Source organism: Scyliorhinus torazame, chromosome 16, assembly GCF_047496885.1.
Source record: "Scyliorhinus torazame isolate Kashiwa2021f chromosome 16, sScyTor2.1, whole genome shotgun sequence".
Lineage (NCBI taxonomy): Eukaryota > Metazoa > Chordata > Chondrichthyes > Carcharhiniformes > Scyliorhinidae > Scyliorhinus > Scyliorhinus torazame.
The window spans coordinates 34,659,746-34,684,515 of NC_092722.1; the positions used below are offsets into that span (position 1 = coordinate 34,659,746).

At 46.4% G+C, this 24,770-nt stretch overlaps 1 protein-coding gene across 3 annotated transcripts in view; it reads right to left on the reverse strand.

Annotated features, from left to right (window-relative positions):
- Positions 1-225: 225 nt before the first annotated feature.
- The window catches only part of c1qtnf12 (C1q and TNF related 12), a 91,126-nt gene continuing 66,581 nt past the window's right edge, over positions 226-24,770 (reverse strand). For all 3 annotated transcript variants that reach the window (XM_072478238.1, XM_072478237.1, XM_072478236.1), the window contains 2 exons: positions 17,625-17,703; positions 226-5,641 (listed from right to left, as the gene is read on the reverse strand). In XM_072478238.1, the coding sequence (XP_072334339.1) occupies positions 5,543-5,641; positions 17,625-17,703 (178 nt within the window). In that variant the 3' untranslated portion in view covers positions 226-5,542. The remainder of the gene's footprint in view (positions 5,642-17,624; positions 17,704-24,770) is intronic.

Below are 24,770 nucleotides of genomic sequence, written 5' to 3' on the forward strand. Positions count from 1 at the left end.
AAAAAAAGTGAAATATAAAAAAGTGGATTCAAATGAATTTATATGTTTGTATAATGCAAATATATATATGTATGGAATAAATATATCTATCTATAATACATCAGTAATCTGGGGCGAAATTCTCCTACCCGCCCCGCCACATTTCTGCCCCGACCGGCCGGCGGGAGTCTCCGTAACACCGGCCGGTCAATGGGGTTTCCCATTGTGGGGCAGCCCCACGCCGTCGGGAAACCCCCCGGTGCCGGCAAAACGGAGACTCCCGCCGGCGGAGAATGACGCCCCTTATGTCTGCATGCACGCCTATTATAAACTTCCGTGTGAACAGGTATAATGGAAAATGCTTATGTAAACTTGTCGTGCAGTAACTATGCCCATTTGAATCAATATTGCTGTTTCGGCACATCAGCCTGTACCACAGAGAAACTCCTGCACCCCAACCAATTCTACTCCCCTCCATCCTAAATTGCCATAGGTTTGCTAATTAACCATAAATAATTACCTAATATTTCTTCATGTATCATGGTACCATTATAGCTCCGGCAGAACCCATTAGCAAAAGCTAGGTCCCTGTTCTATCAGTTTCTGGCTAGCTCCAGTAGTACGTCCCTATAAGAAGTGAACCTCAATCCAGTCCTTAAATGCCAAGATGTGTGTGAGGGGTGGGGGGTGGAAAATGGATGTTGGGGACCCACTTTGCTGGGGTTCCACCTACATTGTCTCTGAAGAGATCTGACCTAATACTGGACACTGCAGAGTGGTGGTGATTTGTGCTGACCATCAGAATGGCCTGGGTGAGGACTCACCAGATGTTGGGGGTCTAGGTGAACAAAAAGAAAAAAAATCTCTTGTTTACACTAAAAAGCGCTTTTTACAACTTTAGAACGGCCCAGCCAATTAAGTACTTTTGCAAAATGTATAGTCGTTATTGTAATGTAGGAAGCAGAGCGGCCATTTTTGCACAGTAAGCTCCCACAAACAACAAACCACTAATGACCTGATAATCTGTCTTAATGATGCTGTCTGTGCAATAAATAATGGCCAGAACAATAAAGGAGAATTATCATCAAAACAGTGCCATAGGAACCATTTCCTCCACCCGAGAAGACAGTCAGGAGCTCGGCTTAATAATCACTTATTGTCACAAGTAGGCTTCAATGAAGTTACTGTGAAAAACCCCTAGTCACTACATTCCGGGGAAGCTGATACGGGAATTGAACCCGCGCTGCTGGTCTTGTTCTGCATTACAAGCCAGCTGTTTAGCCCACTGTGCTAGCTTAGCAACTCACAGGAAGTCTTCCCAAAGACAGTTACATTTTTAGGTCTCCTTACACAGGGGCTCAAGATGAGCTGGATGGGGTCACGAGGGGGCAGAGCCTTTGCACCCAAAAATAGCAGATAGGTATTGGAAATTCCAAGAAGCCATGAAGCAAGTTGTGGCCAGATCCACCCTTAACGACACAGTTGCTGCTGACCTCAAGCTAAAAGGTGCTTCTGCTGACACCCAGATTCTAGCAGGCCTGTGTCAGATGCCACCATAACAATGAAATCAATAAGATCCAAGTATTACATAAAAGGTTAGAATGTCTACCTTTAGAAGCTGCCTATAACACCTCCTGGCGAACCTTCACCCAAAATGCTTTCCCACTTTTTCACTGTAACTGAGATGTATAAGGTCCAAAGTAAGCTTTTAAAGCAAGTTTTCTAAACCTGTATCCTTTGATTAAAACTAACCGCAGCAATGTCTTTTGTGCCTCTTAATACTTTGATTAAGGTTTGAGTTTCGAGGCCTTGGCTGGTCTCAAAACCCTGGGCTACATACGGTCTATTTTTACCTCACAAAATTTAAGTGCTTTCTGTGTTTGTTGCAGAGTTTCACAGTGTGCAATTAATGGATCAGCAGACACTGTTCCCTCATCCTGGAAGAATCTCGAGCGTGTCTTTTTTTCTCCCCCAAAATCGCTTTGAAAGAAACAGGATGTGGGAGCAGTGTGTGATTGTGTGGTAGCTGTGGGAGGCTGATGCTGCAACTGGAAGAAGTGGATAGCGGTGACGGAATTTTCGGGCACCGGAGGTAGTTTTAGTATGAGGGAGTTTTGGGGAGAAAGAGCATTAGAAGACAAAGCAGGGTGGGTAAATAGGGGTCCTTGACACGGAGGCTTTAGTGGGGAGGGAGGGGTGGAACTTGAGACAGTTGAGAGCCAGAACAGACAACAGAATGAAATGCAAGCAGCAGAGAGAGAGATTTAGGAACAAACAGAGAAAAGAACCTAAGAACGGCGAAGTGGACTTAGAAGCAAACATAGATGTACAGAACAAACAGACAAAGGACTTAGAAACAATTAGAACAGGGCCTAAAAATGCAAACAACAGAAAATTAAAGAGAAAATGCATTCAGGAGAGCGAGATTTCTCTTCCACCCCAGTCCCTGCCTCAGTAACACCTCCGACAATGAACGCTTGTAATTCCCAGTTACAAATCCAGAAAAACAAAAATCTGTTCAACAACCTTTACACTCTGTACAGGCAGTGACTTGGGGCAAGGCTGGTTCATAGCAGAACAAATTTTAAATGCTGTTCCCAGCTTGACGAACTCATAGTTGGGACCCTGGGCACAAGGCCAGCTCACGTTCAGAGGGAAACGGAACCTCTTGTTTCCAACTGGGAACTTGCAGGCATACTAACTGCTGACTGAAGATAAAATTGAAGTCACTGCGCTTGGGGACAAGGCCAGCACGAAGTCGACAATGAAACTGAAGGCGGATTGCCAGCTGCAATGTCAGCACACAGTCATTCTATTCGCAAAGCCACTGCAGAATCTGGGCGAAGTGGTTTTCCTATCGCATTATTGCTGGAGGCACCATCGAAATGCAGCTTGGTCATGGCGTCAGAGTCTAACCTGACACTGTAACAGAACAGGGTGACATACACTGCAGGAGTGAGTCTCAATCTGCTTCACTTCATGTCTGATCTACAGTCTGCAAGCTCTCAGCTTTGGACCAACACTAAGCTTACTAATGAATGTTAACGCACAGTAACACACTATTCCTGGACCATGCTGAAGACGTGATGGCAGAGCCGTCGCAGAGAAAAACAAATTGCTCATGTTGCTTCCAGCCCAGGCAGGTGGCTAAAGAAAATAAATGAACTTTAGTCCCCCAGCAGGCCGCTGGAAATGCTTATGGGCACAGACCAGCTCGACAGAGGAAAGACATTTAAAACATTGCATCGAAGCCGGAAACTGCAGATTGGCCATTGAATGGATGAGGGACGAAGCAGAACTTAATTAGGGCACTGTTAGGAGACAGAATGGAGCTGAGTGGTCATCTGAAAAGGCCAATCGAAGCGTGTACAAATTGCGAGGTAGAAAATGAAGGCCCAATTTTAACATAACCTGTCGAAAGCGAATGGGCACCTGCCCAAAGGGAATGGGAGCAGATTTAGCTGGTCGGATTCCCGCTCTAAACCCTGGCCCAATTTTACTCTCCAGTCCCACTGGACTCTCTGTGGTTCAGTAAATGTAACAAAAGGAGGCTGTGCACTCAACACACTTTTAACATATTATTTGGTAAATGTCGCATGTTGAGTCAGAGGGTTTCATGAGGTTCCTGTACAAGATTGGAGCAATGGATTACCCCACCCCTCCTTCCTTATTTATTAACTGGGTGACTGATGGTCATTTCTAAAACGAGACAAAGTTACAGAGAAGCAAATGGCAATTTACTTTAGGGAAGTGGCAACATTGGGCGGGGTTTTCCACCCGCCGCACGGCGTGTTTTCCAGTGGTGGAGACATCTCGCCATTGGCCGCTGGCAGTATTTTCCAGTCCCACCTATGGCTATGCCATTTTGCGTGGCTGGCACATCCCACTGCCGGGAAACCCGCCATGGGGGGCGGGTTGCCTTCAGCCGGACTGGAAGATCGGAAATTCCCAACCATTATTTCTAAAGGGAAAATTTATATCAATCGTTCCCCCATTTATATAACAACATCGCTGTCTGGAATAAAAGCTTTGGGAAATTCGATTGTTGCTTTACAAGGTTTTTTAAAAGATCAATCAAATATGGTGACGGGATGGTAACCCTTATTTCAATTCCTGTTTACATACATGACTATATGTTGGGAAATCGCAAGGTATTCATGTTCAGGATGAGCATTTACAGGGCAGAAATAGGTCGTTTGACCTTATTGGTCTATCCCAGTGGTTTCTGCTCCACAGAATGTATCGAACAGTAACCAGCTGTTGAAAGTGGGGAAACTATCATAGTGAATTAAAACATTCTCCTTTTTAAAAAAAAACAATTTTGTTTGCTACCTTAGTGTGGACGTTAGTCATTTCAGTTAATCAGAAAAAATGGCAGTTCTTAAACTTGAGTGATTTGTGGGGCAAAAATAATGTAGCGTCACCTAATCATGTAATAGAATGGTATCTTTTAGCAATGGAATTTCCACTCGAGTACCATCGAGTGGCATTACAGGCAACAGTTCGACGTTCATGTAACATTTGGCGTTCCCATTGTTAATTGTTCACATAACAAGGTTTCAATGGAGTACACACAACACAAGATTTCAAAGCAAATATATATGGATAACTATGTGTAATATATCAAAATCGTACTTCAAAAATGTTTGAAATTACAGCAAAGTGTCACAAATCTAAATTTTGGAGGGAAATGCCGAGAATAAAATGTGCTTTGCAACTCCACTTCCAAATCCAGACATTTACCCCTTCGGTCTCCTCAGCTCCTTATACTCAGCTGCACAACTAGTTTCAGATTAGTCTTTCTCATTGTTCAAGTCCTCTTTCGTCTGGACGTTTGCTTCGCAAGCCATTTGCTTTGTGCCTCCAGCGTGTAATGGACATTTTGTTCAGGACTCTGTGTGAAATGTCAGGTTTCTCTCCTCCATTCCCCAGGTGCAGCGTACCTTCCGTCTAGAACTTCTTGTACCATGCGGAGGCCTGCTAGCAGATCCAAAGGCCGCACCAGCGACCGAGCGTCCAATGAAACATCTCAGACACTGCTGGGCAGCGAGGAATTAAAGCAAAGCCGCAAGATACATTAATCGCCGAGCGTTCAAAAATGCAGAATCAACGTTCCAATATTAAAATGCGATTTAATCAATAAAATTAATAATTCTGTTGTGGCGAGGAGCTTTTTAAACACCATTTGCAAGGCAATAAGAGCACTAATGAGCATCCCTTGTTTAGACCTCCTACTGTCGTTTCTGGCTGAAGTTAGGTACAATCACTTGAGCATATTGCAGTCCAGTGTTGCAGAAAACTTGTCGATGAGGGTGACATTGTGCACGTTTTTGAAGTAAAAGTTCGAATGAAATACGGATTTCTAAAAGGCTGATGAAAGGACTAGATGGGCAGGGTGCAAAGTTAGCAGTTGTTGAAGGTAAAATCCCACCAGTGTTTCTTCACATCAACAGTTATATGAATCATTCCATCTCTGATTTGTTGTTTTTAAGAAAAGGATTGAGATTCTAATAACGTTAAAGTTGGCATCAAAGTTAGTTTCTTCTCAACAGGACGCAACTTGCTATACACCAACAAGTATCCCCATAAAATCTGATCCACTCTGGATTGATATTGGGGCCCCAGCACTGTTATCCACGAATATGGAGGTATATTGTCCAGCCTGAAAAACACAGAAAGATACATTAAGCTGAGCCACGGTCAAGCTTCTGTCCGCTGCAAATAGGAGCAATCTTTCTCTGAATAAAAACTTCGGCCCATCGAATCTACACCGGCTCTTGGAAAGAGCACCCTACCCAAGGTCAACACCTCCACCCTGTCCCCATAACCCAGTAACTCCACCCAACACTAAGGGCAATTTTGGACACTAAGGGCAATTTATCACGGCCAATCCACCTAACCTGCACATCTTTGGAGTGTGGGAGGAAACCGGAGCACCCGGAGGAAACCCACGCACACACGGGGAGGATGTGCAGACTCCGCACAGACAGTGACCCAAGCCAGAATCGAACCTGGGACCCTGGAGCTGTGAAGCAATTGTGCTATCCACAATGCCACCGTGCTGCCCACAAGGGTTATGGGGGTGGGACTCACGCAGACATTTGGAGAATGTGCAAACTCCACACGGACAGTGACCCGGGGCCGGGATCAAATCCAGGTCCTCGGCGCCATGAGGCAGCAGTGCTAATCACTGCGCCATCGTGCCGCCTGATTTTAACCATTGATACGTGAATCACTGGTTAAATGATATGCATGTCAATTAAGGGAAATTTCCAGTTCAAGTGAAGTTAATTGAGAGAAATTGATTGGTGTCAGACTGCAGACAGAAGCACACAGAATCACAGAATTGCTATGCTGCAGAAGGAGGCCATTTGGCATCGTGCCTGCACCGGGCGTCCAAACAGGCATCATGACTTTGTACCATTATTTCCCTGCCTGTTCCCCTATACCCTTGCTCACTGTTTCTATTCCAGTAAAAATCTAATGCCCTGCTGAATGCCTCGATTGAACCTACCTCCCCCACACTTCCAGTCAGTGCATTCAAGACCCGAACCACTTGTGTGAAGAAGTTTTTTCTCACATCGCGTTTGTTCTTTTGCAAATTACCTTAAATCTGTGCCCTCTCCTTTTTGATCTTTTTACGAGCGGGAACAGTCACCTCTATCTACTCTGTCCAGCCCCCTCATGATTTTAAACATCTTTATCAAATCTCCTCTTAGCCTTCTCTCCAAGGAGAATAGTCCAAACGTCTCCAATCTACACTCATAACTGAAGTTTCTCATCCCTAGAACCATTCTTGTAAATCTCCTCAAAACTCTCTCCAATGCATTCACATCCTTCCCATAGTGTGGCTCCAGAACTGTACACAATACTCCAGCTGAGGTCTAACTAGTGTCCTGTATAAGTTCAGCATAGCCTCCTTGCTCTTGTACTCTATATCCTATTAATAAAGCACTAGATACTGTATGCTCTATTAATTGATCTCTCCACCTTTCAGTGGTACATCCGCCACAGAGGTCCCCAGTTTATGTTTAAGGGCCTAGATTGTACATACAATAATTATCTTGGCATTGAATGACCATATCTGTTGGTGACTGTCACAAAGAGGCAATAAGCCATGGTTAAATAGGGTACTCTTCAGGCAGATCCTTCTGGTGGAAAGGTGAGTGTAAATCAGGACCATTTCTGGGTCCTGATCCTACGCTTTGCCAGAATATCCGCTTTGGAGATTCACACTGAGGGGGACAATGCAAAGGGTGCCTCCGGTCTGCCACCCAATTCAGAATGGGAGGGCAGGTCCCTGAGGCTACATGCCCAATCAGAGGGAATGTTACCTTGGAAGAAGGGCAGCCCAGGGTGAAAACACCGCCGCTGTAGGACGAAGACCACAAGAGTGCCTCCATGTTGATGCGCCCTCTGAAAAGGAGTGCTAACTTTGATAACATAAAGGTGCCAGGTCAGCCCAGTGGAGGGGAAACCTTTCCACAGAATGGCTGATGTACACAGCTGAGGTCCACTAATGGCTGCGGCTTCAGTGTTGGGGTGGGGCGGGGGGGCGATATATTTTAGGACATTGAGGCCTTGCAGGCCCTCCTGGCCAACAGCCGTCAAACCACTTCCAGAATCTCCCGTTAGTAGGGTGCCCGTTGGCTGCTAGGAAGATTCTACTGGCACCCCCATTCAGTCTGCAAATGGACATTTAATTAAGCTGATTGGGGACCCAGCGTTGGTAGGCGGGTAGCCTCTGCCAATGCTGGCCCACCTCCAGAATGATCATATGAAAGTGGGGACACATCAGGCCACTGATCTGACAAAGAGATACATTTCTCAGAAATTCCGCCCTGTCCTGCCTATCCCCACAGACGTGTTCCTCTGTCCCAGATTTTGTTGTGTATTGTGCAGCTAGGAAGCACGGAGGGTCAAAAAATAATGGAACTTTATTACAAGGTGTGTTTCTTCACTCTGGCAGTTTTCCCATGCTAGCGACCGGTGATGACATGAATATATTAACACACAGTGTTTATTGGGCAACTATCAAGACTCAATATGAATACATAACCTTTCCTCCCCCTTTAAATCAAACGTCCCCAACAATTTCAAACAAGTGTACCATGAACAATAATCAAATAACAAAACCAATAAGTCAGATGGTTTGGAGGCCATTGCCCTCGGAACGGTTAACAGTGAACCTCTGGAATTTGCTTCTTTGCACTAGTTGTAACCTCTACCGCTTTTGTCTTTGTACGAACGTTATCAGCGGTTGTTTTGACCGGTGTCGATGTTGCAACTCTGTGGTTGACTCTGTGCTTGGTCTGAAGATGGTGCTGTCTTCCTCAACAGTGTCTGTTGTCATCAGGGCCGTAGGAAGGTTCAGGTCAGGACTCTGGACAGTTGAACCCGAATTTTCAGCAGGTTCCATTTCCGGTAGATCGGTTCTCCCGCCAACTGCTGGTCCGCATGACTCCTCCAGATGACATCAACTCTAGTCTGGACAGTAGATGAGACAGGTCCCGCCTGTGCAAGGATTGTGACAGGAATCCATTCACCTCCTGTGGAGTAATTCCTGGCCAACATTCCTTGGCCTTGGTGGAAGATACGATGAGGGGTGTGATTTAACAGAAACGAAACAGAGTCTCATGTCGTGCACATTTAACTGGGTGCTTCCAGGCGTTGGCAGCACTGAGGACGACCACACTATTAAATGGAGCTCCCCGCTGAGGCCACATTTAGTCCCACTTTCAGCTCCGCTGGATCCCGATCTCTACATCCCCTCCAGTCCACCACGGCCTCTGGACCCTCCCAATGCCCCAACTTACCGACGACGGGGTCCTCGACCCCACCACCTGGCAGTGCCATCTGGGCACACTGGCAATGCCAGTGTGCCCATGTGGCACTGCCACGGTGTCAAGGTACCTCCCTGCCCTAAGCCCGACCACCCAGGGGCTCCCGATCCCTCCCTTTCCCCCAAGTTCCATTACAACTGGTCTACGTCTGTGGAAACCAGTGTAAAACTGCGCCTGCTCGGGGTCTCCGACGTGGCGCCGTTCGGTCCTGGGCGTCGGATAGACCCGGAGTACACATATTCAAGTAAGACTAACTGCCCATTTGAATATGCAAATCTGGATCCTGACCTCAATGGATGGGATCCAGTTCATGACACCTTGCGAGGCGTGACGACATCGGTAAATCTTGAGAGGCCTCTCGCGCGATTTGCTGGTGCCGTCACGTCCCGTCCCGAGTCGGGCGCGATGAGGCCAATAGATCACACCCATCAGTGTTTTGCTTTACTTCCCTGCCGTTCTATCTGACCTTGTTGTTTCTGTTGAACAATTCCTTTCATTTTCAGAGGTTTCAACAAATTGAATACTGAACGTAGTTGTCTCTTCATCTTTAATAATGCAGGAGAGATTTCAGTCATTGAATGAGGGGTATTCTCAATACATCAGTAGGAATTGATTAAGGCATTTGATCAGCGAATCTTGTTCCCTGGTTGCTCTCAATGTCATAGAATCATAGAATTTACAGTGCAGAAGGCCATTCGGCCCACTGCATCTGCACCGGCCCTTGGAAAGAGCACCTTACCTAAGCCCACACCTCCATCTATCTCCGTAACCTAGTAACCCTACCTAACCTAACCTTTTTTAGACACTAAGGGCAATTTAACATAGCCAATCCACCTAAGCTGCGCATCTATGAACTGTGGGATAAAACCGGAGCTCCCAGAGGAAGCCCATGCAGACACGGGGAGAATGTGCAGACTCCGTACAGACAGTGACCCAACCCGGGAATCGAATCTGGGACCCTGGAGCTGTGAAGCAACTGTGCTAACCATTGTGCTACCGTGCCGCCTATCCACTGTGCTACCGTGCCGCCCATGTGTGTTTCATGGTTTGAACAAAATATTCTGCTGGTCCGTTCATAGTAGGTTGGTACGGTGCTGACCGTATGTTGAGTACCATTCTTTTTCAAGAAACTTTCAAATTCTTGGGAGACAAATTGAGGTCCGTTATCGCTAACCAATTATTCAGTGAATCCAAAATTACTAAAGACTACTCCTAGCATCTTGATCATCTTTTGTGATGACGTTGACTTCATTATGGGGACTTCTGGCCACTTTGAATGAGCATCGACTGTTACCAAGAACATATGTCCTTCAAAAGGATCTGAGTAGTTGATGCATGCCCGTTGCCAAGCTTCTCCCGGCCATTCCAAAGGGTGCAGCAATGCTAATGGTGGCAAGTTTCGTAATTTTGCACATGAAGAAGAGGTTCCAGCTTTATTTTCAATATCCGCGTCCAATCCAGGCCACCAGAAATAACTTCTCACTATTTCTTCCATGCACACAGAACCGCAATGGCCCTCGTGCAATTTGTTTAACACGCGGTCTTCACTCTGAGCCCCCAAGGAAAATATCCTGACTGCACAGACAGCTCCAACTTTCCAGTGTGGATACGGTTTCAAGTCAGGTTTCAGTTCTTTGGAGAATATCGGATCGTTCCCAGTATACTGCTTCACTTGTTCTGAAGTGGCTGGTGTATGGTCTACCTGATCAAAGCAGAGGATAATTCTGCTCGATTAGTTTGACAAACTACTTGCTGACGACCTACTTGATAGTGGTAATCGTGAAATTGTGAAAGCAATCAGCATTACAATGGGGACTTGATTGTAGATACTTGATGGTACAAGTATGTGCAGACAAAAACAATGCCAATCTCTTTATTCTACTTGCTGCAAGTGATGGAATTCCTGTGTGTGGTCTAAAAATTGGCGTTAATGGACGATGGTCCATCAACAATGAGAGCTTTCTTCCGTACAAGAATTGGTGGAATTTCAAAGATAATCCCTTTTTGCATGTGGTTACATTCAGATTTGCTCAATGTTTGAGACACAAAGGCAATGGGTCTACCTTCACCCGACGGAATAATGTGGGACACCACCGCCCCAACACCAGGAGATGCATCAAATGCCAACTGGGATAGGTAAGCATCGAAATGCGTAAGGACTTCAGATTTGAGCAATGTTTCTTTGGGTTGCACAAAAGCGTTATTGTAATGATCCAACTACTTCCACCGGTGTTTTGGCCTTGACGTTAGAAGATTTGTGAAGACCCGTGGCATCGATTAGATGTCCCAAATACACAACGGAGGACTGGTAGAACTCTCACTTGTCCTTGTAAACTCTCAGTCCATATTCTTCAAATCTTTGTGGTATCCAAATTTCTAACGTAGAACTCAGAATCCCTACAGTGCAGAAGGAGGCCATTCGGCCTATCGAGTCTGCACAGACCCTCTGAAAGAGCATCCTACCTAGACCCATTCCCCTGCCCCCTGCCCTATCTCCGTAATCCCACTTAACCTTCACATCACTAGACAGAGAGGAAACCGTGGCACCTAGATGAAATTCACACAGACACAGTGAGAACGTGCAGACGCACACAGTCAGCCAAGGCCAAAATGGACTTTGGTCCTTGGCGCTGTGAGGCAGCAGTGCTAACCACTGTGCCACTGTGCTGCCCTTAAGAGATGTTCCTCTTTGTCTTTTCCAGTGACTAGGATGTCATCTAGGTAGCACTGGATTCCGCTTAGACCATTCAGGATATGATCCATTGCTCTTTGAAACTATGCCAGAGCTGACAAAACACCAATAATATGGTAATCTTTGATACTGAAACAAGCCTTTGTGCATCACAATTGTGAGAAGTTCCTGTGACTTCAGGTCTACATTCATCTGTAAGCCTGCCTGGCTCAGGTCAATTTTGCTAGATTTGTTGGATTCCTGCCAATCCCGCAAACAGCTCATCAATGTGGGGTAGTGGGTTTTGTTCCACACTCAACATTGGATGAACGGTGACTTTGAAGTCTCCGCAAATCCTTACGGATCCATCCTTTTTGATGACTGGTACTATTGGTGTAGCCCATTCACTAATACTGACAGGTTCCAAGACTCCTGTCGTTCCATGTGAGCCTCCACTTTCGACCTGATAGCGTAAGGTACCGATCTTGCCTTTAAGCATTTTGCTTGGCTTCCTTCTTTACTCTTCAATTTAACTGTGATGTCTTTCATACCCCCCAGTTCTCTATCAAACAAAGAGTGTGCTTTAGTTTTGGTAAGGCTTGGTTATTCATTAGTCATCAGGTTGACTTTGGCATAATTCAGTTGAATCTTTTCTAACCAGGTTCGATCCTTCACTGCAGGATAATTGCTCTTTACTACATGGAAAGACAAATCTGCTGTTTGCTCGTTAGGTTGCACAGCTGCAAATGTGGCCCTTCAATGGAGCCACTTTGCCAGTCTTTGTCTTCAACACTATTCTTGAAGGTTTCAAGGGAATGTGCCTGCGTTTTTCATTATAGACAGTCTCTGGCATCAGCAAGACTGCTGCCCAAGTATCATGGTCATAGTCATAGAACATACAGTGCAGAAGGAGGCCATTTGGCCCATCAAGTCTGCACCGGCACACTTAAACCCTCACTTCCACCCTATCCCCCCAACCCAATTACCCCTCCTAGCCTTTTCATTTGGTCACGAAGGGCAATTTATCATGGCCAATCCACCTAACCTGCAAGTCTTTGGACTGTGGGAAAAAACCGGAGCACCCGGGGGAAACCCACGCAGACACGAGGAGAACGTGCAGACTCCGCACAGACAGTGACCCAGCAGGGAATCGAACCTGGGACCCTGGTGCTGTGAAGCCACAGTGCTATCCACTTGTGCTACCGTGCTGCCCAACATCCATCCTTACTGGCTGTCCATCCAGCAGTGGAGTGACCAGCAGTGGCTATCACATTCAGTGACAATTCATCTTCCAGACTGCAGGTCGTCTCATTACTCTCAATCCTTTTGCACAGCATCAACACTTTTTCTTTTGTTCTGTTTTGCATGCTGTTTTGGTTTGCCTTTGCTTTTTATTATCTTTGCTTGTAGCTTGCTTTTTCTTCCAACAGACACGCTCCACATGACCTTTTTTCCCCCACAGCTTCTGCATATTATATCTTTGCACCAGCATTCCGCAGCTGAACACCTTGGTTTCGCTTATCAGTGACATGAACGAGTTTCAAAACTCTTAGGTGTTGATTCACCCGACACTGTGTGTATTCGAGTGTTCAAACTTAGTTGCTGAGCTTCTTTCGCAGCCAGCTCCATTGAAGCAGCAATTCCCATGGCCTATTTCAGAGTAAGGTTATTCTCAGTTAGCAACTATTACTGTGTTGCCTCACTTCACGCACCATTGACCAACCTGTCCCGAAGTGTATCATTCAGCACACCACCAAACTCACAGCACTCTGGAAGTCTTGTTAATACAGCCACAAATTGCACAATTGATTCCCCCTCTTCTTGATGTCTTCTGTGGAATTTGAAGTGCTCTGCAATCACCAAAGGCCTCAGCGAATAGAGTGCTTGCAGGATCTCTACAATTTGTTCATATGTTTTACTGGAGCCCGGTGAGGTCACTTCCAGCGATAACTTGCATATATTAATACTGCTTCCTGCATTATTAAGGCTCAATATAAATTCACAGCAATCCATTTTCTCTCACTTTGAGGTAACAATGGCATAATCACTACCCTTGAAGAAACTGACCATATGAATTCCCAGCGCACAGGCATTTCGGTTCAATCTCTGCATCAATGTTCGCAGAGCTGCTGCCCATCGACTTACTGTAAGCCCCTTAATGTTCCATATTGGGCAAAAAAGCTGGCTGCCATCTGTGAATTCCTGAGCACTTGTGAAGCCAGTAGGACTTTTGTTTAATGGTGCTCGGTGCATTGAAAAATAAATCACGTAGCAATAAGGCACCAGTCACCAGCCTGCGTGGAAAATTGGCTCATGCTGCAAACGTCTCCAATGCTTGCCAGAAACAACTTGAAAGCATAGAAATGAAGGGTCATGGTGACTTGCATTGCCAATGGCATGCCAACAGTAAATTTGTTCTGGGCTCCTTTATGTCCCTGATGGCATATCACTGGCATGGGTCTTCCAGTCTAACCTCAGATTCTTCAGCACTGTAATTGCCAATTATATCCAATATGGCACTAACATGCTCCCTATGGATCCAGCACTATAACACCAACCAGCCACTTGAGGTCTGCCAACAGTTTTATTGGTTGGGTAAAAAACAAAATGCAACTTAAGGAAGTACAGCACTTGCTAAATGTTTGACACTCTAACCCAATCCAGAACACAAGATGTAGGGGCAGAAGTAGCCATTCAGCTCCTGGGGCCTCCTCTGCCATTTGATAAGATCACGGTTGATCTGACTGTGGCCTCAACTTCACTTTCCTGTGCACCCTCCCTCTAAATATCAACCTTCAATTCCCTTGTTACTCAAAAATCTATCTAACTTAGTCTCGACATTCAATGACCTAGCCCCAACAGCTCTCTGGGAATGAGTACTCCACAGTCTAACAATCCTCTTTTGATGAGATTTTTTTTCCTCAACTCTGTCTTCAATGGGAGAGACCCCCTAATTTTTAAACTGAGTCCCCTAGTTCTAGACCCCCCCCCCACACACACACACTCAGCGTCCATCCCGGCAGGTCCCCTCAGGACCTTATGTAGTTCAATATGATCACCACTCAATTCGTCAAAACTTCAATGGATAGGCCTAACCTACTCAACCTCTCCTCATAAAACAACCCTTTCAACCCAGGAATCAACCGAGTGAACCGTCCCCAAACTGCTTCCAATTCAATTATACCCTTTCTTAAGCAAGATTGCCAAAATTGTACATAGTGCGCCAGAAGGAGCATGTACAAAAAACATCAATTCCCAGGCTTCTAGGGGAGTCTGAATCATCTATCAAATCCTACCATTAAAAAAATTCAATTAATAAATCTGGAATATAAAGCTAGTCTCAGTAATGGAGACCATGGAACTATCATCGATTGTTGTTAAAAACCCATCTGGTTCACTAATGTCCTTTCGGGAAGGAAATCTGCCATCCTTACCTGATCTGGCCTACATGTAACTCTGGACCCACAGCAATGTGGTTGACTCGTAAATGCCCTCTGAACGAGGGCAATTTAGGGATGGGCAATAAATGCCGGTCTAGCCAGTGAGGCCCACATCCCATTAATGAATTTTTAATAAGTAAACCTGTCACATTATAAGGAAAGATAGGTCTTACATTGTACATTTACTCATCCTGGTGCACATACGGCAATAGTGCTACTGTCCAAGCTCAAACTGCTCTTTCTTCGAACTTGCACACTGAGGTATAACTGACAAGAGTTACAGTTTTGGGTCATTTATCAACTTCAATCCCAAGAGGCCTTGAAGTAAAAAGGTACTCCAGGGCTGTTTAAATCAATTTAACATTATGCAAAAAGAAAATTCAACTATAATGAACGAAAATAAATAAAATCTGAAAATTCTTAGCTTGCCCATCAATGTTTGTGAGAGAAAGTTCCAATCAGAGGCCTTTGAGCTTCAAATGAGCTATGAATGATAACAAACCGCATGAGAGGTGGCTTCAATGGGAGGGTGCCCTTTCAGCAACATGTTAAAATTTGGGAGGTTGGAGGAGGGCAGGGAGAATCCCTGTGCATATCGGCCCTTTTGGCTGCACCTGCACCCAAACAGGCAGGGAGGGCCTGGAGGTTTGTCTGGAGCGCTGGCGCTTTGGCCTGCTACCTGCAAGCAGTCATACTGCCTCCTGTCATGAGAGAAAACTGGAGGCTGGCTGGAAAATCCCAGTTGGCATAAATTACCTACCATCAGCAAGGTTCTTAATAAGCCTGATAGGCTACCTGCCTCGTGCGGGTGGGCGGCCTTGCTGGGCCTTGAACCTCCCTCCCTCAAAATGGCTGGCACCAGAAACGCGATTGGGAAAGTGGCCACCGCCCATACTCTCAGGCCCAGTCCGCCTCCATTCTTGATCACGACAGTGCCCAATAATCCCGTTCCTTATTTTGAGCAGAAAGTGGAGAGGGGTGGGGCTGCTTGGGAGGAAATGCAGGCAAAAGCATTCATTAAGATTATTTTGCGTGGATTGGCTGAACATTTTTGTAGAAACGCAAATATTTTGAGCACTGCCTATTGACTTGCGATAATAAAATGCAACAGGGCAAAATGGGAGATGCTAATTGTGACCTGACCGACCTGGAGGGTCATGACTGTGCATCCCTCACAACAATGCATCAACCAACCTCCTGTGGCATTGCGCATGCCAGGTGAAAGGACAACAACGGGATCCTATGTTGTATTCTGTGTTATGAGCGTTCTGGGTACACAGGTGAATATTTCAACACATGCTAATTCTGGGACTTTTACTAGTGGAGATTTAAACTAATGGCCCAGAAAATCCACGGGAATCTATTTACAAGGATATTTATTTTAGGGAGCACGGGAGAAAAAGTGGTAAAATAGATCAGACTGCGCCCATTAGCCTGGCACCTCACTTGCAGCCAGAAGGTCATGTCACTGGCAATGACTGGTATGTAACTGGAGTCTGGGTTACCAGGGAGACCGATGCAGGAGGTGTGGCATTTGCTGCAAAGATGCAGAGACTAAGCAGCATCACAGCCCCGGCACTGCCAGTGGCTGCTTTGGCCTGCTTTTGTCTGGCATTGGAGCTCTCGAAACATCCTTTTGTTCAAGGCCAGAATATACCTTGAAAATCACAGCAGTCTTTGTCGTCTCTCCCGGCACTTGCATCTCCATATGAAAAACACTTACCCTTTAGTGTAGGAGATCAAAATGTAGGAGAATGCGCACTGGAATCAAGGGATGCCTGCGCCAATTTGGCAAAATCACAGGTAGAAAACTCTCATGCATATGCAAAATTGGCAGAAATCCCTTGGGTGAATGTAATGGTATGCTCTGGGAATACTCGACTGAACTACAAGGACCTCAGGGCTGACTGCGTTTCAGATTTCAGATCATTTCGGTTTCTGGATGCCGCATATAGGCCTAGGTTCGCAGGCATGACAAAAGGCTAGGCCAGCTTTGGTCTGAAATAAATTTAATGGCTAGAAAAGGACGATGTCCCACTGAATAATAAATACAGGGTACGGTCGGCGAGATTCGTGTCAGCTTGGATCACAGACTTCCCGCCGTGCTCAAGCTCAATGAGATTCAAAAAAAATGTGGCATTTGGATGTGTTCTGTTTTCGGATTTACGGATAAATGACTGGAAGATCCTGCCGGAGGGAAGGGCCAGAAAATGCCGGGCGACTCAGGCTCAAGAGCTGAATGGCCTCTCCTATTCCTCTGTCCCATTTAAATATATACCTGCAACTAAACATTTGTAATATTTTATTTCTGCTTAATTATTCCAACAATCATTTAGTTTCTCCAATATCTCTTTCTACCTTTACTTAACAATTTGATAGACCACACTTGGTACAGACTTTGTTGAATCACTTGCCTCCCAAGCCTAAGCCTTCTAGATACCATTTTCTACTCTGGAATTGGTAGTCACATAGATGCAGCTATGTCAATGAGTAGGTCCACTTTGGTCCCCACTCGGATGTCCGTCAATAACACTTGCAGGGAACGATGCCCGCCCGCCCCCCTCCCCCGCAAGATTCACAACAATCAAGACTATTTTGTTCCATAGGCTGGTGTGAATTTGAACCTACCTTCCACTGGATCACAGTGTCACCTCTCATGCAGATGATCTTATGTTACCGATGTGTACTGACCTGTAACTGGAGTAGCCCATGCACATAGACTGTGAATATTTTGCTGTTGCTCTCGAGTCCAGCTATAACTTCGAGGGAGCTGAAGTAAAGGAGGTAAAAGATCACATCAGTATGCTATTAAAAGTAAGGGAAAATGAAATGATGCAATCTGTGTGCCCACAATTATAACACCAATCGACTTAAAAAATAAACAGACATATTGTTATTGGAGTCTTGTTTGAGAGAATAACATATTTCCCACATGTGGGGAGATCTGAAGAATTGAGAAATATCTGGGAAGGGAGTATAAATGGAAAGATTGTTGGAGGGGAAAAAAAAAAGCAACTGTGTCAAATAATATATAATACAACATGCGAGCGTCTGCAGACAAGTAAAGGTCAGATTCCTGTATAATTATGTGTTATGCTGTTCAGCAAGAAAGAACAATAAAAGATCGATTCACGTTTATAATTAACTTGGCTTCAGGATTGTTCCGAACAAAACACAAAAAAACAGAACTAGCTTTTTAAACTGATCACCCTATCTGTAAGTGTGGCAAAAACTGAAGGTTCTTGGGACTATTTTGCACTTTCTTGTTGGTCACAGCAGTCACTGGGCTTGTTACTGTTAGCTATCCCTGAAGGCGGAAAAAAACCATCTCATACCAGTCAACATGCGTAGGTTGACTGCTGCTTTTATAGCATTTGGATGGAGACCCATCTGAAGGGGCATGTGTTTGGGACGGACCCATGAATTGAAACTATTAATTTCAAATAAAAGCATCTTGTCTGGATGCCTACAGTCCCTCTCTGTCTGGCAGCTTTATTTTCGGGGTAAACGTCATTTTGAATCCTGTGAATGGTTGATCAGCAAACAAAGGGGCAGCACGGTAGCACGGGTGGATAGCACTGTGGCTTCACAGCGCCAGGGTCCCAGGTTCGATTCCCCGCTGGGTCACTGTCTGTGCGAAGTCTGCACCTTCTCCCCGGGTTCTGCGTGGGTTTCCTCCGGGTGCTCCGGTTTCCTCCCACAGTCCAAAGACGTGCAGGTTAGGTGGATTGGCCATGATAAATTGCCCTTAGTGACCAAAAAAGATGAGGAAGGGTTATTGAGTTACGGGGATAGGGTGGAAGCGAGGGCTTAAGTGGGTTGGTGCAGACTCGATGGGCCGAATGACTTCCTTCTGCACTGTATGTTCTAAAGTTCAGGGAAGTACAGGTTTTTAATTCCTTTAGTTCTGAGACACCTTGAAGAAACCTGGAACTGTACTTTGACTGAATTGCAACCAAGGGGCAGGCAGTCTGGAGTCACCATGGCTACATCCACAAGTCAAAGAGCTCTGTGGGTAGCAATATTTCTTTCTTCTTTTATGGGGTGTGCCTGTCGCTGGCAAGGTCCACATTTATTGCCCATCCCTAATTGCCACTGAAGTGAGTGGCTTGCTCGGTCATTTCCGAGGCGACCACTTTGTTGTGGGGCTGGAGTCACAAAGAGGCCAGATCAGGTACGGATGGCAAATCTTGGTGTGCAGGGGCCAATTTCAAAGAATGGGGATGATACAAAACTCCTGTGAGGTGTGCAGTGTAGAACTTCAAAGGGACACAGACAAGTTGGTGGAGTGGATAGATAGGTAGCAGGTTAAGTCCAATGCGGAGAAGAGGTAGGAAGAACATGCAGAGGCAATAGAAAATAAATGTAAAATGCTTAAGGTGGTGCAGGAGCAGAGGGGCCTGGGTGTGCATGTGCATTGAATGTTGCAGGTCAGGTGGAGAGAGCAGTTATAAAGCATATTGTATTCTGGGCTTTATTAATAGTGGTATAGAGTCCAAGAGCAAGGATCTTGTGCTGTACTTATACAAAACCTCAGCTGGAGTACTGGAGTATTGACTACAGTTCTGGGAGGCACATTATAGGAAGGATGTGAATGCATAGGAGGGTGTGTAGAAAAGGTTTACAAAAATGGTTCCAGGGAGGAGAAACTTCAGTTATGAAGATAGATTGGAGAGGTTGGGACTGCTTTCCTTGGAAAGAAGAAGGCTGAGAGAATTGATACAGATGTTCAAAATTATGAGTGGGTTGGACAGATTAGGCGGAGAGAAACTGTTCCCCTTTGTAAAAGGGCCGAGAACGTGATTTAAAGTGATTTGCAAAGGAAGCAAATGTGATGTGAGAAAAAACTTTGTCACACGAACGGGTCGGGCCTGGAAGGCACTGCCTAGAAGTGTGGTGGAGGTTTAATGGAGGCATTCGAAGCCGGTGCGCAGAGGTACAGGGGAAAGGTAGGGGAATGGCACTAAATCATGATGCTGATTTGGAGAGCTGGAGCAGACATGATGGGTCAATGGCCTCCTTCTGCACCGTAACAATTCTGTAACTCAACTTCCTAAAAGACATTAGTGAACCAGATGGGATTTTATTTACAACAATCACGTGACAGTTGTCGTGGTCACCATTACTGAGACGAGATTTATTAACAGAATTCAAATTTCACCAGTTCTCATGTCCAGGGCATTAGCCTGGGCCTCCGAATTGCTAATCCAGTGACATTACCATATATGCCTCCATCTCCCCATTACGTGTGTCGAGGGTCAGATGAATGACAAGGGTTAATGCTGGAGAAATGGTTTTCTTGTTCGACATTTTGAGAGCAGAGATGTTTGAAATTATTCTAAACCTATCCGCCTGTATTTGTAGTCCATTTCCTGTTTAATGTTCAATAACTTATCGTTAAGTCCATCACTGGAACAGCCCAATCGTAGAATGTGTATTCTTTGGCCTACTGTAGGGGGTGAGATGATGGGCTGCACATGTTACATTGCAGACTGCGACAGTACAGTGTTAAGTATGCAAAGAGAATGAAGGTTAAGTGAAATAGTCTGTGGCAAGTGTCGAGGGAGAGATGAATTTACTAATTGCTGTTTTTCGGGAACTTGTGGGAAAATTGGTTGTTGTGTTTCCCAAAATCACAACAGTGTTAATACTTCAAAAATACACCTTATTGGCTGATGTGAATGGCTTTGGGATGTCTTGGGTGATGAAAGGTGCTGTATAAATACATAATCATACGTTTTCCTTTCTTCTTTCATTCTTCACGAGGCAGAACTGGCAGAATGCGAGGGATGAGTTAAGAGAAGGATTGCCCACACAAATTGATAGTTTTTTAAAATTGAAAACATGCGTGTGGGTGTGGCATTAAGTCTGCCTTTCCTATAGGGCAGGGGAGGAGGAACAGGAGACACGGCTGGTTGGCATTCCATTATCTTCTACATGATAGTCTGAGAAATCTATATAGGAATTGCTATGTAGGAAGTCCTTGTTATGAAGGCAAACTCTAGGCGGCCATTTTGCAGAAAACGGGATGCCACAAGAAGCAGTTTTCCACTCCTGCTGAGGGCTGTTGGAGGAATATTCCCTGCTGAGCTTCAAGTGCTGTCTCAGGAGTTTTATACTGTTGACCAAAGCAGCCAGGTTCAACACAGCCAAAGAACTGCAGCCTCAATTTTCCTGCAGGTGGAGAGGCTCTCCACTGTACAGAAAATGGCTCTGGAAACCTGAACCTGAAAGAGCCCCCCCACCGTTCCACATGTGTGTGGGTGGGGGATCTCGCACTTGAGACATGCATGTTTGATGCAGGCAGCTGTATATTCAGCACATCAGTTGCCTTTGTTCAGGTCTGGGGCTCGATTCTCCGACCCCCCACCGGGTCGGAGAATCGCCGGGGGCTGGCGTGAATCCCGCCACCGCCGTGTCCCGAATTCTCTGCCACCAGAGATTCGGCGGGGGTGGGAATCGCGCCGGTCAGCGGGTCCACCCCCAGCGATTCTCCGGCCCGCGATGGGCCGAAGTCCCGCCGCTGTCAACCCTCGCCCGCCGGCGTGGATTAAACCTCCTTTTGAACGTCGGGACAAGGCGGCGTGGGCAGGCTCCGGGGTCCTGGGGGAGCCCGGGGCGATCTGGCCCCGGGGGATGCCCCCACGGTGGCCTGGCCCGCGATCGGGGCCCACCGACCCGCGGGCGGACCTGTGCTGTGGGGGCACTCTTTTTCTTCCGCCTTCGCCATGGTCTTCACTATGGCGGAGGCGGAAGAGACCCACTCCCCCGCGCATGCGTGGGGATGCCATGAGCGGCCGCTGACGCTCCCGCGCATGCGTCGCCCGGAGAAGACCTTTCGTCGCCGGCTGGCGTGGCGCCAAAGGCCTTTCCCGCCAGCAGGCGGAGCGGAAACCACTCCGGCACGGGCCTAGCTCCTCAAGGTGAGGGCTTGGCCCCTAAAGGTGCGGAGAATTCCGCACCTTTTGGGGCGGCCCGATGCTGGAGTGGTTCCCGCCACTCCATTACGCCGGAACCCCCCGCCCCGCCGGGTAGGGGAGAATCCCGCCCCTGATATCCGCAAAAAGAGGGAGTGGGAAATACAACTTGTGCACATTAGACCTAATCGGGGAAGGTCTAAATTTGCAGGGTTACTAGTAGAGGTACGGTAGCCTTTTGGATAGGTCCAGGACACCTTTTATTTATGTATGGTACCTTATGGGGAGGTAAGGTACCCTTAGAGAGGTCAAGTGCCCTTTTCGATTTTTAAAAGTAGATACAAATGTGCACAAAAAGTGGATAAACCAATTGGAACTGTTGAGTTAATTGGAATTGTCAAGCTGTCAAGGGAACTGTCAGGCTGTCAAAGGATTTAAATCTCCTGGCCTTTAAAGCAGTGTTTGCTGTTCACTGTTTATTGACAGTGGGATGCCTGTCAGTTCACAGGTTGATTGACAGATCAAAGTGCTTATAAAATCTTTGATATGGGGCTGTGGATGCAAATGTTTGTTGTTAGAAGAGATTAAGTAGTTGAAGGAGTTTAAATGTAGTTTAAATGTAGTGAATGGGATATCAATTAGAGTGGAGGTTTTTAAATAGTAAATACATCAACAGATGCTTAAAACTTTATTTTATTTCCTCTCAGCATGTGTCTTGAGGTTTGTCAAGGACTGATATTGGGTGAGAAGGTATGGAAGGTGTAAGGGCAAAGTGTGGTGGCTGGAGGAGCAAGGGTTGGCATGAGTTGGCACTAAGGTTGCATAGGGGCTATCAAGGGCCATAGGGATGGGTGGAGAAGCATAGGAGGGCATATAGGATATAATGGGGGCTCACTCAGGAGTGAAATTAAGACAAGCATGTTTAACTTAACATACCCTCACTTCTCACAGGGCATCAGCCTTGATTTTATATTTATTTATTTATTTTTAATATAGAGTGCACAATTATTTTTTTCCAATTAAGGGGCAATTTAGCATGGACAATCCACCTACCCTGCACATCTTTTGGGTTGTGGTGGTGAGATCCACGCAGACATGGGAGAATGTGCAAACTCCACACGGACAGTGATCCGGGGCCAGGATCGAACCCGGGTCTTGGCGTCATGAGGCAGCAGTGCTAAGCACTGCGCCACCGTGCGGCCCCTAGCCTTGATTATAAACTAAAGTCATTGGGTAGGTCTCAAACCGACAGAGGTGAGAAGGCTGAGTTAGTTGATGTGAAACCACAGTAAGTGAGTTTGTTGCTTCCTATAAAACAATTTAAGTGTTTTGGGGGTCTCATTTTGACCTGACGGCTGAACCTTTAACTCCAGTCACAATGCCAAAGGATGTCGAAACGCTAGCAGCTGTGACACAGACGGACCGTGATTTACACAATACAAAAGTTTTGACTGTTTGAACAGCAGGGAGGAGTAGTTCAGAACAAATGCAAACCGTATGACTTTTGTTCGATTAGGTGTACAATGGCCAAATGTGTCAGTTGTTCAAGTCCAGGAAATCCCACTAACTGTTCTGGAAAAATAGGTAAGGAGTTGCAGCTGCTTGAATTTTGGAAGTTGTGTTCAGGGACTGATTGGCCATCAGGCAAATGAGCAGATTTTGCATTTGGTCCTGGAAATAATCCCGGAGTACTGTTTGTCCTCCAGGATTCCATGCCCTTTCAGTGCAGCCAGTTCAACCCTGGTTAACAACTTGGAATTTCTGAGGGAACAGCTTCAGCCAGAATGTGCTCCGATAATAGTGGAAAATATTAGAAGAGAAACGGGGGATAGTAGTTCAGCGTTAGATGCCAATCTTATTGTCGTTCTGTTGAGGCAGCCTGATAGCTTCATTGCACAATTTAAAAATGTGCTCAACAGTTCAAACTTTAAAAAGAGATTTGTAATTCTGGTGTTTATCAAAAATGGGTGATATCAAGGAATTGATGGGACATTTCCTTATTTTGGGCGATTTATGCGTTTCGCTCCCGATGGTGAGATCCGGACCGTGCCCCAAAATGGTGAGAATATCATTAACCCTAATTTGCATGGAGGTGAGTAGCCCTTTCCTTTTCCCGGCATGCGGCTCACGGGCACCAGAGCTGCTGCCCCAGTGTTCGGGGGGGGGGGGAGGGGGCAGAAGCATTCCAGGTTGGGGGTCCCCCCTGAGCCTGGTGTGACTCCCGCTGAGGCTGTCCTCACTGAGTTTGTGGCACCAAGGCGGGCAGATGCCCTAGAAAGCAACAGCGACAACGCAGGCTGGAGGCGGCACCCCAGAGGACTGTTGCACACCCTGAAGATGCCGCCACCCATCAGGCTGAGGAAGGACCCAGAAGGGGAATCCATCAACGGCCCAAGGCGTACGGGTGTCATTGGTCATTCCATGAGTTGACGGACACCATACGCCACAGAAGACTGTGTCTCAGTAGAGAGACAGTGTGGCATCCGTGCCATGTTCTCCATTCAAGATGCGGAAGCCGTGCTCCAGGTTTCCCACTGCGGTTTCCACGTTAGCAATGTTGGCCTTGGTGCCACGCATTGTCAGCACCATCTCCTGCGCCTCAAGACTTTGGGACTCCTCCAATGAGCCTTGCAGTTTCCAGAATGTCGCGGACACCCCCTCTTTAATCTCATGGCTCTGTCCTATCATCTGCATCAGCTCTGGGAAAACATTATCCAGAGGCTCGCCATCTGACTGGGACCCAGCTGAGTCCGGGGACCCAGCAGACCACCGACATCTGTCTCATTGGGATGTTCCTGCCTCCACCTGATGCGCATCAGCAACTGTGTGGTGCTCATCAGATTGAAGCCTGCCCACTAATATCACCCACGGAGGTGTGTGTCTCTGCGCTGGAGGAAGGTGGGGGTGACAGCTGAGACAC